The sequence below is a fragment of the Thalia democratica genome, chromosome 5 (genome assembly GCF_965202585.1).
Source record: "Thalia democratica chromosome 5, ktThaDemo2.hap1.1, whole genome shotgun sequence".
Classification (NCBI taxonomy): domain Eukaryota; kingdom Metazoa; phylum Chordata; class Thaliacea; order Salpida; family Salpidae; genus Thalia; species Thalia democratica.
Genome location: NC_139169.1, coordinates 59941926 through 59955268, shown reverse-complemented (window position 1 = coordinate 59955268; position 13343 = coordinate 59941926). Strand labels below are relative to the sequence as shown.

Here is a 13343-nt window from a genome sequence, read left to right as displayed (position 1 = left end):
AACCTTTGAAAGGTAAAAAGAAATAAAATTCTATAAAGCTTGTGTTTCATTTTTACTTATAAAAAAAGCCGATTATAACATTATTTTAAGCCTTTAAAAACTGAACATACTTTCAAATAAAGTGTAAAACAGTCATGATTTATTTTTATTAACATTCTTTACTAAGTGGTTCTAAATCTTTTTTAGAACCACTTAGTTTTACAATTAACAATACAATGTGCCTATGAGTTTTTTTTTTGCATGTTTTGTTTATTTATTTAAACTTGAAAGAACAAAAAACCAGATGCTCTGTATAATTATGTACAGTTGAAAATATCAACCCTCTACTTAAACATAGATTAGAGCATTCTAATGTGCATAATTGAGCTTAAAGTACTCTGTTTTTACACAAATATTTACTTATATTTATAACTGTGAACTTATATTACATGGTTTGTTTGTATACGGTTGCACATTTAAAAAACAATACGGGCAAGAGGCATAATATATCAGTTGTAGATATTTGAATAGTGCTTTGAGTTTTTAATATTCGTTTTGTTAGTATCGGAATTATCAAAACGTGATTTTAATAATTTAAAAAGTACTGTTTGTTAACAAAAGTATATAACAAAATAGGAAAAAATACTGTATTCATATTTTTATATACTTTCCATACATTTCAAAAATCTGTATTAAAATTCTCAGTAGGTAGCTTACTTATTTAGTTTATTGATTTTTATTTATGTGTTAGTGTTAAAATTGAATAGATATTGTTTGTTAAATTCAATCAATACTTTTCATTGTACTAAGTAATACAACCTTAATAAAATAATGTTTAGAAAAACGTTTTTGATCTCATACATACACGTATAATTTCAGCAAATATAATTTTTGCAAATATTTATTATTATTTGTTATTGTAGTTGTTATTAAAAAAAAAACCTTAAACTATAAATATATTTTGTGTATTATAGTAGATATGAATTAAATAAACTAGTTATTTAGCAATTTAAGATATTAAATTGATAAATAAGTTATATATTTAAACTTAATACCAATTGATTCTTATTTAAAGAACTTTAAACTATTTTTCCGCTGTGTGTATTGCTTAGTGAATATATTTTAATATAAAATAGAAGTATATTAATTTATCCTTCTTGTTTGAAAAAAAAATACTACAACTGTTTTACTTTGTGTATTTACATATGTACAAAATAAAAGTTTTTTATAAGTTTTATATAATAAAGTCCTAAAATAACTTAACTATAAATATTTGCTAAATTTATAAAACATTTTCTTAAAATGAAATAAGTTTTGATACTTTTCTCCGCTTAGTGTACCATTTGAAAAAACTTAGCCTGGAGGTATAAAGAAACCGTTTTGATTTTTAAGCACAAAAAGAACATATTGTTTTTCTAACTAGTATTATTAACTAGCAATATAAATATCACTAACTAACGTAAATAAATCAAACTTACTAATATTGAATTTTTATTTACGCACTGTATTTATTAAGTCAACAGTGATAATAAGTTTCATTTTTAGTTTTACAATGGAAGCTATGTTTCATTTTAACTTTACATACTTAAAAAAATTTACCTTTGGTTTTTTATATAATGATGAATTTAGTTAGGTGTTAGTTATGAAAAGTAACTATTTATTTCGTTTATTTGTTAGAAATAAAACTGGATTTTATGGTGTACTGCTTTTGTCACTGTTAGCATATGATGTTGTCATCCTCAGCTTTAACAACATAAAATATAGAAGTAAGTTTTTTTTTATTAACTAAGATACAGTGTTTAATTAAAAAAAATTTTTAAATTGAAAGACTTTAAGAATTAATAGTTTCAAAACAGATTGTATGCATTACTTTATAAGTTATAAAAATATATTTCTGAATTAAATAAAAACAAATTTGTACAACGAAATTAAAAATAGTGTATTAGTAACTAATAAATTAAGATATATAAATTTACTAAAAATAAAGTTCATTTTAATCAGAATCTTTAAATGAAACAATGTTTTGAAGTTTAAACACTAGAACATAAAACATACGTTAAGAAAAAACATGGTTTGTACACTTAAAGTATGAGTAAAAAGATATATTTGATAGTTTCTGCTTTTAAAATTTTTCTTTAACTTTGTTTGATTAGTAAACTTTCAAAATTCAAACAGTAACTTTGTAACTGTTATGTTTACTACAACTTTATTAATATTTTTTTTTTAAACTAATAGTTTGATTCGAAGCTCTTTTACAAAACATTGATTTTTTTTGCTATTTAAAAAAGAACGCATGACTTAATATACAGAAAGTGTTATGTTTTTAGTTAATAATAAAAAATTGTTTTTGTAGTATAATTAAGCATTTTATCTTTTAAAGGTCTTTTAAGTTAACTTTTTTTTACTAATTTATTTTACAGAAACATGCAATAAGACACAAATTCCTGTGTTTGAGAAGTTTAATATTACCAGAGGTTGGTTTTGATCACATTTGTTTACATTTATTCCTGCTATTTATTAATATTAACTATTTGAGCCATATTATCGTAAAAGTTCTAAAAAGGTTTGTTTTTAGGGAGCGGGTCAGAATGACACAGCGACAAAATGACACGGTCGTCAAATAGACACGGTGCGTCACTTTGGCACAGCGACAAAATGACACGGTGCGTCACCTTGGCACAGTGCGTCAGTTTGGCACGGAGGGTCACTTTGGCACGGCGACAAAATAACACGGTGCGTCACTATGGTACAGAGGGTCACTTTGGCACGGCGACAAGATGACACGGTGCGTCACTTAGGCACGGTGCGTCATTTTGGAACAGCGACAAAATGACACGGTGCGTCACTTTGGCACAGAGGGTCACTTTGGCACAGCGACAAAACGACACGGTGCGTCACTTTGGCACGGAGGGTCACTTTGGCACAGCGACAAAATGACACGGGGCGTCACTTTGGCACAGCGTCAAAATGACACGATACGTCACTTTGACACAACGACTAAATGACACGGTGCGTCACGATAGCATGGATTAACAAACTTATATGCAAAACTAAACTTCTTCAGTAATATAACTTTTAATTGTAAAATTTTGATAGTAATTAGTTAAACAAAAGATTTATTATACTTTTTCCAAACTATAGTAGCTTGATACATTTGAAACTATATATGTTACATTGCTTTAAAATTTAAGTCATAGTATATAAACATAAATTTCTTAAGTTTGTTTTTTACGTTTCACGGTTTTTCATATTTATGTAATGAATAAAATTTAGTATTTTTTGTTGTTAAGTTTAATTAATTATTATCAGGAATTGTTTAAAAAAATAACTAAGATTTAAATTAATACAGAGTTATTTCGTAGTAAGAATAAGTCATGCGTGTTTTAAGTGTAGTTTTTAAAAATACAGAGTTAAGCTGCTTTTGTAGTAACTAGCCATTTATATTAAATATGTTTATATATTTATATTTAACAAAAGTTAATAAGTTAGGATGTTTACTTAAAACTCTGTATTGAAAATATATAATAAACTTGTCTGAAAGCAAATAATTAAAATAAACGGACCTGAAGCCTAAATTTATGAAAAAGTTAAAAATAGTATTATGAACAGTTGAGAGAAAATTAAGAGTCTGATGCAACCATTCATGCGCATTTATATATTTATCACTTAAAAAAAAATCATACATAAAGAATATATATATACATATATATATAAAATATATACATAAAGATGACACGGTGTTTTATACTATGACTTAAATTTTAAAGCAATGTAACATATATAGTTTCAAATGTATCAAGCTACTATAGTTTGGAAAAAGTATAATAAATCTTTTGTTTAACTAATTACTACCAAAATTTTACAATTAAAAGTTATATTACTGAAGAAGTTTAGTTTTGCATATAAGTTTGTTAATCCATGCTATCGTGACGCACCGTGTCATTTAGTCGTTGTGTCAAAGTGACGTATCGTGTCATTTTGACGCTGTGCCAAAGTGACGCCCCGTGTCATTTTGTCGCTGTGCCAAAGTGACCATCCGTGCCAAAGTGACGCACCGTGTCGTTTTGTCGCTGTGCCAAAGTGACCCTCTGTGCCAAAGTGACGCACCGTGTCATTTTGTCGCTGTTCCAAAATGACGCACCGTGCCTAAGTGACGCACCATGTCATTTTGTCACTGTGCCAAAGTGACCCTCCGTGCCAAAGTGACGCACCGTGACGCTTTGTCGCTGTGCCAAAGTGACCCTCTGTGCCAAAGTGACGCACCATGTCATTTTGTCGCTGTGCCAAAGTGACGCACCATGTCATTTAGTCGCCGTGCCAAAGTGACCCTCCGTGCCAAAGTGACACACCGTGCCAAGGTGACGCACCCTATCATTTTGTCGCTGTGCCAAAGTGACGCACCGTGCCAGAATGACGCACCGTGTCATTTTGTCGCTGTGCCAAAGTGACGCACCGTGTCATTTTGTCGCCGTGCCAAAGTGACCCTCCGTGTCGAAGTGACGCACCGTGCCAAAGTGACGCACCGTGTCATTTTGTCGCTGTGTCATTCTGACACCCACCCTGTTTTTAAACTTTGTAAAAAAATATTTAGAACTTTACTTATTACAAACAGTTTTAATGGTTTATTTTATATATTCTTTAGTATTTTCTTTTAATGCAAACTTTTTCGTTGCTATAATATCACAACTTTGTAAACTAAATATCAATTTTTTGAGAAAAAAAAACCTTAAAACGATATTTTTATTAGCTAAAATAGAAACTAAAAGTTTAATTTCAAAATTTATTTTTAAAATCAAAGTAGTTATCACACGGTAACTTGTATTACAAAAATGCATAATACGGACTAATTCTAAATATTGTTTTTTACTTTTATTAAAAATCATCAAGATTAATTTTAAATATGCATTTAAAGGACTAAAAAAAGTAAAAGTATTTTTTTCCACAGTACTAAACAAATGCTTCTTTTCTTAAGTTTTCCTTGTGTTTGATTAACAAAATTTACACCGAACTCAATAATTACTTTCTTCAGAGTTTATTATTTGTTTTATTAGATACAACCCATTGTATGAACTTTTCTATAAACTTTTCTATAATTTTCCAAACTTAAAAAAAGTGTAATTTATTTTAGTTAACAAAACAAATGTTTAGCATTGGAAGAGCAAAACAGCAACGATGATTCGCTGATCGTAATTGACGAGCCGACGATCGACAAGGAAATCCAAAACACGCTTATAGACGTGCATGAAACAGGAAGTTCACATTTCGTCGGGTGTCAGGGATTGGAATCGTTAAAGGAATCCACGTGGACCAACTCAATGCTGCTTGAGCTGTTTACTGCTCATTCCAATATTGAGAAAGCAAAAGGAATGTTGAGATTAGAAGGAAGGTTTGTTGTTATGTTATATGCATGATTCATAATCATGATTACTATAGATAGTGGTATTGTAACAAAAAAAACTTACCAACAATTAAGTAATCTTGATAAAGATAAACTTAAAACTAAAAGCTAATATAAGAAATATTCTTTTGTCCTTCAACAGAAATGCTTATTAAATCATAAAAGTAAAACTGAATTTTTTGTGACTTTCACTTATTTTTTGTTGATTTTGATGCTTTTTAATTGAAAAACTGTTTCTTTTTTCACCAAGTTGCATTTAAAATTTTTTATGAAATTTTTATTTGTATCTTTATCAACACTTAAAACCTTATTCATTTTTCAATCAATTAATTACGTTAAAAAAACTTATAAACTATTAGATTGTGGTTTATTTACTAAAAGTTAACAAACTTGAGACTTTTAATCAAACTGTTAGTTTAGCAAATAATTATTTTTTTGTATATAACTTGACATTAAACTAAAGTACGTAAAATAATCATTATAGATATTATTTAAATACTTTTAAAGTTAATTCAAGTTATTTTTTAGTTTTTTTTAAGTTAAACAGTACATGCCAAAAGTAACAGCTCCTGTAATATTATCTCTAAATCTAAATAAAGTAAAAGTTCATAAAAATAAAGTTTTAGACTAAAACATTTTGTTTATACTAAGTTCAGAACATGACTTTTAAGAAAGGAAAACCTAAAGATCTTTTTTTCTTTAAAAATTAATTTAATTAAGGCTACTTATTTCAACATGTTAAACATTTTAAATTGGGTCTTCTAATTAGTAAAATTAGTTAATATTTTCAATTTAAAAGAAGCAGCTGAATTTTTTCTTAAAAATAGAAAAAATAAAATGTTTTATTGTAGACATATAATTATATCCGTGAATTATTAAATGTGTCAGTTGTTAAGGTAGTTATAAACAAAAATATTAAAATTATAAAGCCGCTTATAAACATTATAGAAAGGACATGAATGGAGTGACGTTGTTTGAATACGAGAACGGCGACAGCTTTTTCCAAAAGAAAGAAACCCTGGCTAGATTGCTTAGAATGCAAAATTGGCCGGGTATTCCCCGAGTTTACGCAGCATGCGCGCGTTCAGCCAATCAGAAGGACGTCTGCAAGTCAAGTTCGCCCACAGAAATTCATTTTATTAGGTAAATTTAAATGCAAAATTAATCTTTTTTTGTTTGTTTATGACAGTTTTTTTTATCTGAAATTTATATTATAAACAGAGAACTATTTTTTAAAACTTCACATTGGTAAAAACAACTAACCAAAAAGCTTTAAAAAATGCATTAAATATGTATATACGTTAAACAATATAGTTTATTGTACACTAGATGTAAGTAAAGTATATTGTAATTTTAGTTAGTTTAACAGCCTACATCAGGTCATTACATCAGGTAAAAACCTACATCAGGTGATATTTTGAAAAGCTTTAAATTTTAGCGAAAAATCGGTTTAAACTCATAAAATTTTTCTGCGTTTGCTGCAATTGAATTAATCATTTAAGTAATTGTTTGTAAAATTTAAACATAGTTTTGTTTTAAAAAGTTTAATTAACTTTTATAACAAAATTTTCTAAGTAACGCAGCTTACCAAAGACTTTATTTTGGTTAATCTGACCTGCTGACTGTTGCTCAATCCTACCTTAAAGTTTCTTATAATTAAAGTTAATTTTTAAAGTTTAATATCACAAAAGTTTATAAAATTTAAACTAATACTTAGTAGTTTGTGCATTACTTAATGTAAAAACACTTAAAAGAAGTTTGTAAGTCAATCAATCTACGCCAATTCCTATTCATGATTGAAAAGTTTTACAGCAAAAAAAACCTAATTCATATTTTGTGAACTTGATAATCATAAACTTAACCTTAACTTTACTATGTGGTTATGCTTAATTTTATCATCTAAAAGTTACAAAAATCTTAGATTTTATCTTAACAATACTTTTTTTGCAGTTATATTGTGGAACGATTTGATCAAGATTTATCTTTGTGCAATCCAAGCGTTGAGAATGATTGTAAGGAGCTCTCTGCATTAAATAAACGCATAAGCAAGCAGGACAATTCTCAAAAAACAGCTTTGTTTTTGCTCAAAAATATAGCTGAAGTGTTTAACAACTTTTACCAAAAGGGGTTAGACTTAAGAAAAGTTTAACATCTTATGTATGTACAATAAAATTTTTGTTTATGCTCAAACGTTAACTTAAATAAACATACTTTATATATACTTAAGTTTTCCAGTTGTTAAATAAAAATTAAACTTAAAAAAGTGTGATTGTAACTTAAATAAGATTAAAACATTTATCTTGTTAACCATAATACTTATAGAGTAAAGTTTTTCTTTTCTATAAATTAAAAGTTTTTGAATATAAGTTTTAAAATTTATAATTACTGCGAATTGTTTGGACTTGATATTATTATTTTTTCTGTTGTGAATAGTACGTAACATTGTAGTAAGGTTTTGTACATTTCCAGAATATCTGATGAGTCAAAAAACTAAAAAAATTATAAAAATAAATAAAACAACTTTTGAAAGTTAACTGTGTAATAAAACAAAATTTATTAAAAGTACTTTGAATTGTTAAAATCATACCAAGTTTTAATCTAGTTTAAGATCATTAACTGAAAAAAACATTTTTTAAATGATTTGTTTAAGTTTTGTATTCAAATATGATTGTACGTTTGTTGTTATACTAAAAAAACATTTTTACAGAATTCTACTTTTTGGTTTTGAGCCTACTCAAATGATTGTAACAAAAGCTTTTGAAGTTAAGCTCATTAATGTTGACCACTTTTATTTTCTTCCTATCAGAAGTATACAGCAAAACACTTACCAGAAGTATTTACTATTTTATAAAATTTTTTTTTAGTTTAAAGTAGTTCATAATACTGTTATCATTATATTAATTAATTAGAAGCATTTACATTTTTATTCAAACATTTTTTAGGTAAAAAATCGTACATGATATTATTTCGAAGAACAAATTTACAAGCTTCTTTTAACCTTTTACAATAATAGGTGATAAATTTTTAAGGTCATAAAATATTAAGTAATTTGAACAAAAAAAAACTTTTGTGTTATACTATATTCAGTGCTCTTTCGATTTATTGTTTTTGCTTTTAAATTTTTTATTTGTTTTAGTTTACAATATATATTTCCAGGTTTATGAGCAACGTAATTTGCCTACTCGCACCCATGTGTCACTCCCACGATCTTTTGCACAAGGAGAAGTTTTTCAACGAGTACGGACAAAATTGCGAAGAACTGATTGGCATGTGTGACCCGTATTCAAATAAGTAAATTTTATTATAAAAAAATACTTAAAAACTTATGTTTAGTAATTTAGATTACTTGAAATAGTAACTTAAATTAACATAAGTCTTGTCATTTATAATGCCAAGTAAAAATACTTTAGACTAGGCTTTAGTTTAAATTAAATCAGTCATTAAAATTTGAAAAGCTGAAACATTTTACGATAAACATATCATAATTATCAGGAAACTTAACAAGAAATACATTATAATCTTCAATTAGCTTTCGCATGTTGATAAGTAATACTAAACTATTGCGTTATTTTGAATACTACAAACTTAAAACAAACATGTTACATTTAAACAGATGTCACGGAATCGACGCCCAGCTGTACGTTTGCCTGTTTTCAAAACTCGTGTTCAGAAACATTCTCTCAGAAGCAGTGATGAAGGGCCATTCGGGACTGGAAGCGTTGAAGGTGTGCACTTCCGAAGAGAGTCCCAACGTAAGATGCTCGTGGAAGGCAATAAAGGTCACGTTGGAAAGATTCGTTGATCCGGAGAAAATAAATTAGAGTTTTAGAATAACGGTGATACGTATAGAAAAGACTCGATAGTTGTTAGAAAAGTATTTGAATTTATTTTACAGTAGTATAAAACAAGCGTTCGTTGAAAATAGTTTTAAAGCAATTACGATAAGAAAATTAAGAAAAAATTCCAAAGCAAATTACTTTTTAATCAGTAATTACTTTTGATTATAAAATCTTTTTATAGCAAATTACACGTTTTATGATACTTTATCTTACCACCCAGCTAGAAAAATTTTAAGTTTAGTGTTTATTACTTTTTAGATATTTATGTGTTAACAAAATTATTTTGATAGTCTAAAAAACAAAATTACAATTAATATACTTTCACTTTAATTTAACTTTCTATATTTTTTAATATATTTTAAGAAGGTAAACAATTTGGTCGGAATTTTGTCAAAAACTTAAACAAATTAAAAGTTTACGGTAAACAAAAGATATTTTTATTTCTTCTACATCATCTAACATTAAAACTTTAAATGTATGTGTTATTGTATGAATAAAAAAAAATATTAAAAATAGTATTTTCTATTCTGCTTCAAAATGCTTCTTAAAACTTTGGTCAAATTGTTTTTAAAGGAATAATTGATTTGAAAAAAAAAGAAAACAAATCAAGTGTAAGGCATGTTTTATTCTTTATAACCGAAAGGTTTTTTCGTACACAAGGTCCTTGCACTAAATTTTCGAGAATTTTTTTTTCAGCTAATAAACAATATATAAGAGGTAGAAGAGACTAAAACAAATCTTTTATAAGGACTTAAAAACTAAGTTGTGTAAAGCTTAGGTAAAATCGTTGAGTATACTTTGTTAATGATTAATTAAAAAGTTAATATTAAAATAAACTTATTTGTAGAACAAGTAAAATTAAGTTTTTAAGAGTTTAAACCAAACGTTAAAAGAAAAGAAAGAGAGTTAACTAGTTCAAAATACAATTAAAAAAGTAAAATAAACTTTTATGTAAATTTCTGAAAATAAACTAAAACTGTTATGCATTCTGGTTCATAGATTTTAATATTTATAGTTTCTCAGTAAATAAAACTAACTCAAATATCATTGAAGTATTTAAATTGTTTAGTTCCTTTATCGAAAATAACAAACTCAAAATGTAAGTATACATTTTCTCAGAGTATTTTATTGAAGAGCTCTTACATTTTCAGGTTAAAATAATTTAAGTAACAAAACAAAACACAACAAATAAACTTAACAAAAAGCTTCTTATGTTAAGGCCACCTCATACTTCTTGAGAGACTAGTTGTTTGAAGTTGATAAACTGAAGAACATGGCAAATTGAAGTAGCCCACGCCAACAAACAGGCCAGAACTTAATTTAATTGATAGGACTATTATAACAACTAATAAATTGTAAGTTTTATTAACTTTATGAAGTAGTTAGTTTAAAAATTTAAAGCTACTTGTTTTAGAAAAGTGTATGAAAATTGTAGCAAATAATAATTAAAATTCTGTTTATAGAGTCGGTTAAACAAAAATTATACATATTTTCATTTAGAAAGTTTATTTTATTGTAAATACACATCAGTAGCTTATTCTTGCTTGTTCTACAAAAAGTACTTCTTTGTACTCAAACTTAGCATTTGAATATTAAACAAGGACAACGTTTTAAAATGTTTTTTTAAGTCGTGCGAGTTTTTGCAGGTCATATCGCATATCGCAAATATATTCAATAAAACTCTTAAAAGATATTTTAGAACTATTTGTATCATTAAAAAAATTGTAATAAAATGACTTTTTAAGTCATATTCACCTAAATCTTTGTTAACTTATAAATAGTTGAGAAACTTTAGTTTATCACAGTATTTTAAACATTTTAGAATAAATTGCTTCACTTTTTGTTTAAGTGCAAAGCAGCTTTTTTCATAGATAGGCTTATTTACTTTTAGATTTTACTGTCGAAATAACTAATATAAATAAACTGTTTAAAAAAAAATCAAGTCTTAGTTTTTATCTTGCTTCTCTATAGATGATTGATAGTTTAAAAGTCATGACGTAGTTTTTTGTTCCTTTCGGTTTTGAAAATAACGAGAAAAGTTTATGCTCTTAGCCTAGTAAGTAGCTTAATGTTTTGTAAAATGAAGTAAAAAGTACAATCTTCTTTCTAGTCACACCTAAAACAAAACTTTTATACGAATTAGGAGTAAATAAGTAACTCAATTTTATGTTCTAAAGCAGTTAATGTTTTAGAATAAAGTTTTAAATATTTACATTGATTTTTAAATAAGAAGTTTTTTTTGTTTTTAATTGCTACAATGTAAACTACAAACAGTTAACGTATAAAAAAATTGTATAAATTGTTCAAGCAAAAATGATAAACGATAAAGTTTTAAAAAGACCAGAAAGAAGTTTAACTTACACTCATATAAATTTTACTAACATTTATAAAAACTTGTGCAATTTAAAATGTTTATAAACATTATAAGGAAAAAATTGAAGTTTAATGGAAATTTAATGTGTTTTCGAACAGTACTAAATGATAATTAATATTTCAAGCAGAGTTAAAGTTTTTTGTTAGTAATACTCGTAAGTTATACAACAGCTTTAAACTATTAATAAATCAATATTACTTATTTATTGTTTTAAAATAAAAATTAAAAGTAAGTTTGGTATAACTAAACTTTTGGTTGAAACTTTAAAATCTCTAAATTCTGTTATATTTATATAAGACAGCAAAGACAGTAAACAATTAGAAAAAATAGAAAAAGTACATCAGTTTTTCGAAAAGTTTTTTATTGTAATGGTGAGCAATTAGTGTCGTCATAAGTTCGTGACCGAAGATTCAAACTTTCATTAACAGTAAGCAACAACGAAAAAAATTTAAAACACATGTTACAATGGTTATAAAATTACAAGAAATACTTTCTAAAAGAAACTATCTTTATTTAGTATAATTTTACGGTTAATTAGGCTGTACAAAAGTATTCGTTCGTATAACTTTCTAAAAGTGCTAGTTATGTTTTTTTTGACTTTAGAAATTTTCAAAGGTATTAAAACGTTGTTTGTGATTATAAAAATTTAATTATGTAAAAAAAATATTTAAAATTTATTTATATGTATGTAAATACTGAAATGTATAATGTTTCTAAAACCAAAAGTTCGTTAATTGTTTAAAAAAACATACATAACGATAATACAAAAAAGGCATGTGTAGACTGTAGAGTAGATTATTCCCACGGAAAGCTGCCTCTCCAGTTTTTCAAGCTGACAATGGTGTGAGCTATGTAGCAAAAAGTTGTGAACCAACCAAAAGCAGCAGCAGCCTGGAGTTTCCCAAAACCGTGAGTATTTACACTGGTGATTATCGCAGCTACCAAGTACATTACAGACCAGAAGGCGTGAAACACGAATTCAATAACAGCCCAGGGCGCTCCTGATAATTGTTGGACTGTGAACCCAAAAACATGAAGCACCAACCAAACTCTGAAAGTGTTAATGAACAGTTTATTTATGTATTTATACATTTAAGTTTAGAAAAGTTGTAAGTCGGTTAACAAGAACACATAATTCCTGCAGTTTAGTAGCTAAAAACAATAGAGTTTATTAATCTAATAACAAATAAGGTACTTACATTGTCAGGATCCAAGCAAACACTCCTACGAACATCAGAAACGAGTAAGTTGATCCAGAAGCGTAAGGATTTGCAATCAACGCCCAAAACAGCAAACCGAACACAAACTCGGCTACGTAGAGAGCGCAAGACAGAGACTTGATGAAAGTTACATTGAACGTGATTCCCGAGCTGCTACTTGTTGCTGCAGTTGGTTGTGAACTCGGCTCCATATTGAGTACTAAAAACTTATAGTTTCTGGAAGAATGGTTTATTGTGAGTTAGAATAAATAGCTAAGTTGCTTGTTGTAAGATTTTCAGGTTTTACGTTTATATAATTGATTGGACAAAGTCGTTCAAACAAGGGCGACGCGTGGTGTTTTTGTTAGGGGGTGCGGAAAATTTACAAGTATTAAGAAAAAAAAAAAAAAAATTTTAAACTAGTTTAGTAAGATAAAAATACTACAATAACAATTTTTTTCAACAAAATACTAGTTTTAACAGTTTTCCAATATTATAAAAAGTTTTTCATTTTTTAGGTGGAACATCTGCTCTAATGCTCCACCCAACGAGAC

At 27.1% G+C, this 13343-nt stretch overlaps 2 protein-coding genes across 2 annotated transcripts; one reads left to right on the top strand and one right to left on the bottom strand.

Annotated features, from left to right (window-relative positions):
- The first annotated feature begins 1613 nt into the window (after positions 1-1613).
- Positions 1614-9568, top strand: LOC145836201 (uncharacterized). The gene is made up of 8 exons (XM_082944018.1): positions 1614-1745; positions 2400-2453; positions 5128-5365; positions 6326-6520; positions 7328-7504; positions 8085-8210; positions 8534-8668; positions 8991-9568. Exons 1-8 carry the CDS (start codon positions 1622-1624, stop codon positions 9196-9198), a joined length of 1257 nt encoding a protein of 418 aa, XP_082800144.1. The 5' UTR covers positions 1614-1621; the 3' UTR covers positions 9199-9568.
- A 2091-nt stretch (positions 9569-11659) lies between these two features.
- On the bottom strand, positions 11660-13022 carry LOC145835911 (CKLF-like MARVEL transmembrane domain-containing protein 8). The gene is made up of 2 exons (XM_082943664.1): positions 12790-13022; positions 11660-12641 (listed from the first exon to the last, which is right to left on the bottom strand). Exons 1-2 carry the CDS (start codon positions 12999-13001, stop codon positions 12386-12388), a joined length of 468 nt encoding a protein of 155 aa, XP_082799790.1. The 5' UTR covers positions 13002-13022; the 3' UTR covers positions 11660-12385.
- Between the last annotated feature and the right edge of the window lie 321 nt (positions 13023-13343).

Excerpts from the sequence above, each read along its gene's own strand:
- LOC145836201 (XM_082944018.1), top strand. The coding sequence starts at position 1,622 with ATGAAAAGTAACTATTTATTTCGTTTATTTGTTAGAAATAAAACTGGA. Across the intron at positions 7,505-8,084 it reads AACAACTTTTACCAAAAGGG|AATTCTACTTTTTGGTTTTG; the intron begins GTTAGACTTAAG and ends ACATTTTTACAG. Across the intron at positions 8,211-8,533 it reads CAGCAAAACACTTACCAGAA|GTTTATGAGCAACGTAATTT; the intron begins GTATTTACTATT and ends ATATATTTCCAG.
- LOC145835911 (XM_082943664.1), bottom strand. The coding sequence starts at position 13,001 with ATGGAGCCGAGTTCACAACCAACTGCAGCAACAAGTAGCAGCTCGGGA. Across the intron at positions 12,642-12,789 it reads TTTGCTTGGATCCTGACAAT|AGTTTGGTTGGTGCTTCATG; the intron begins GTAAGTACCTTA and ends TAACACTTTCAG.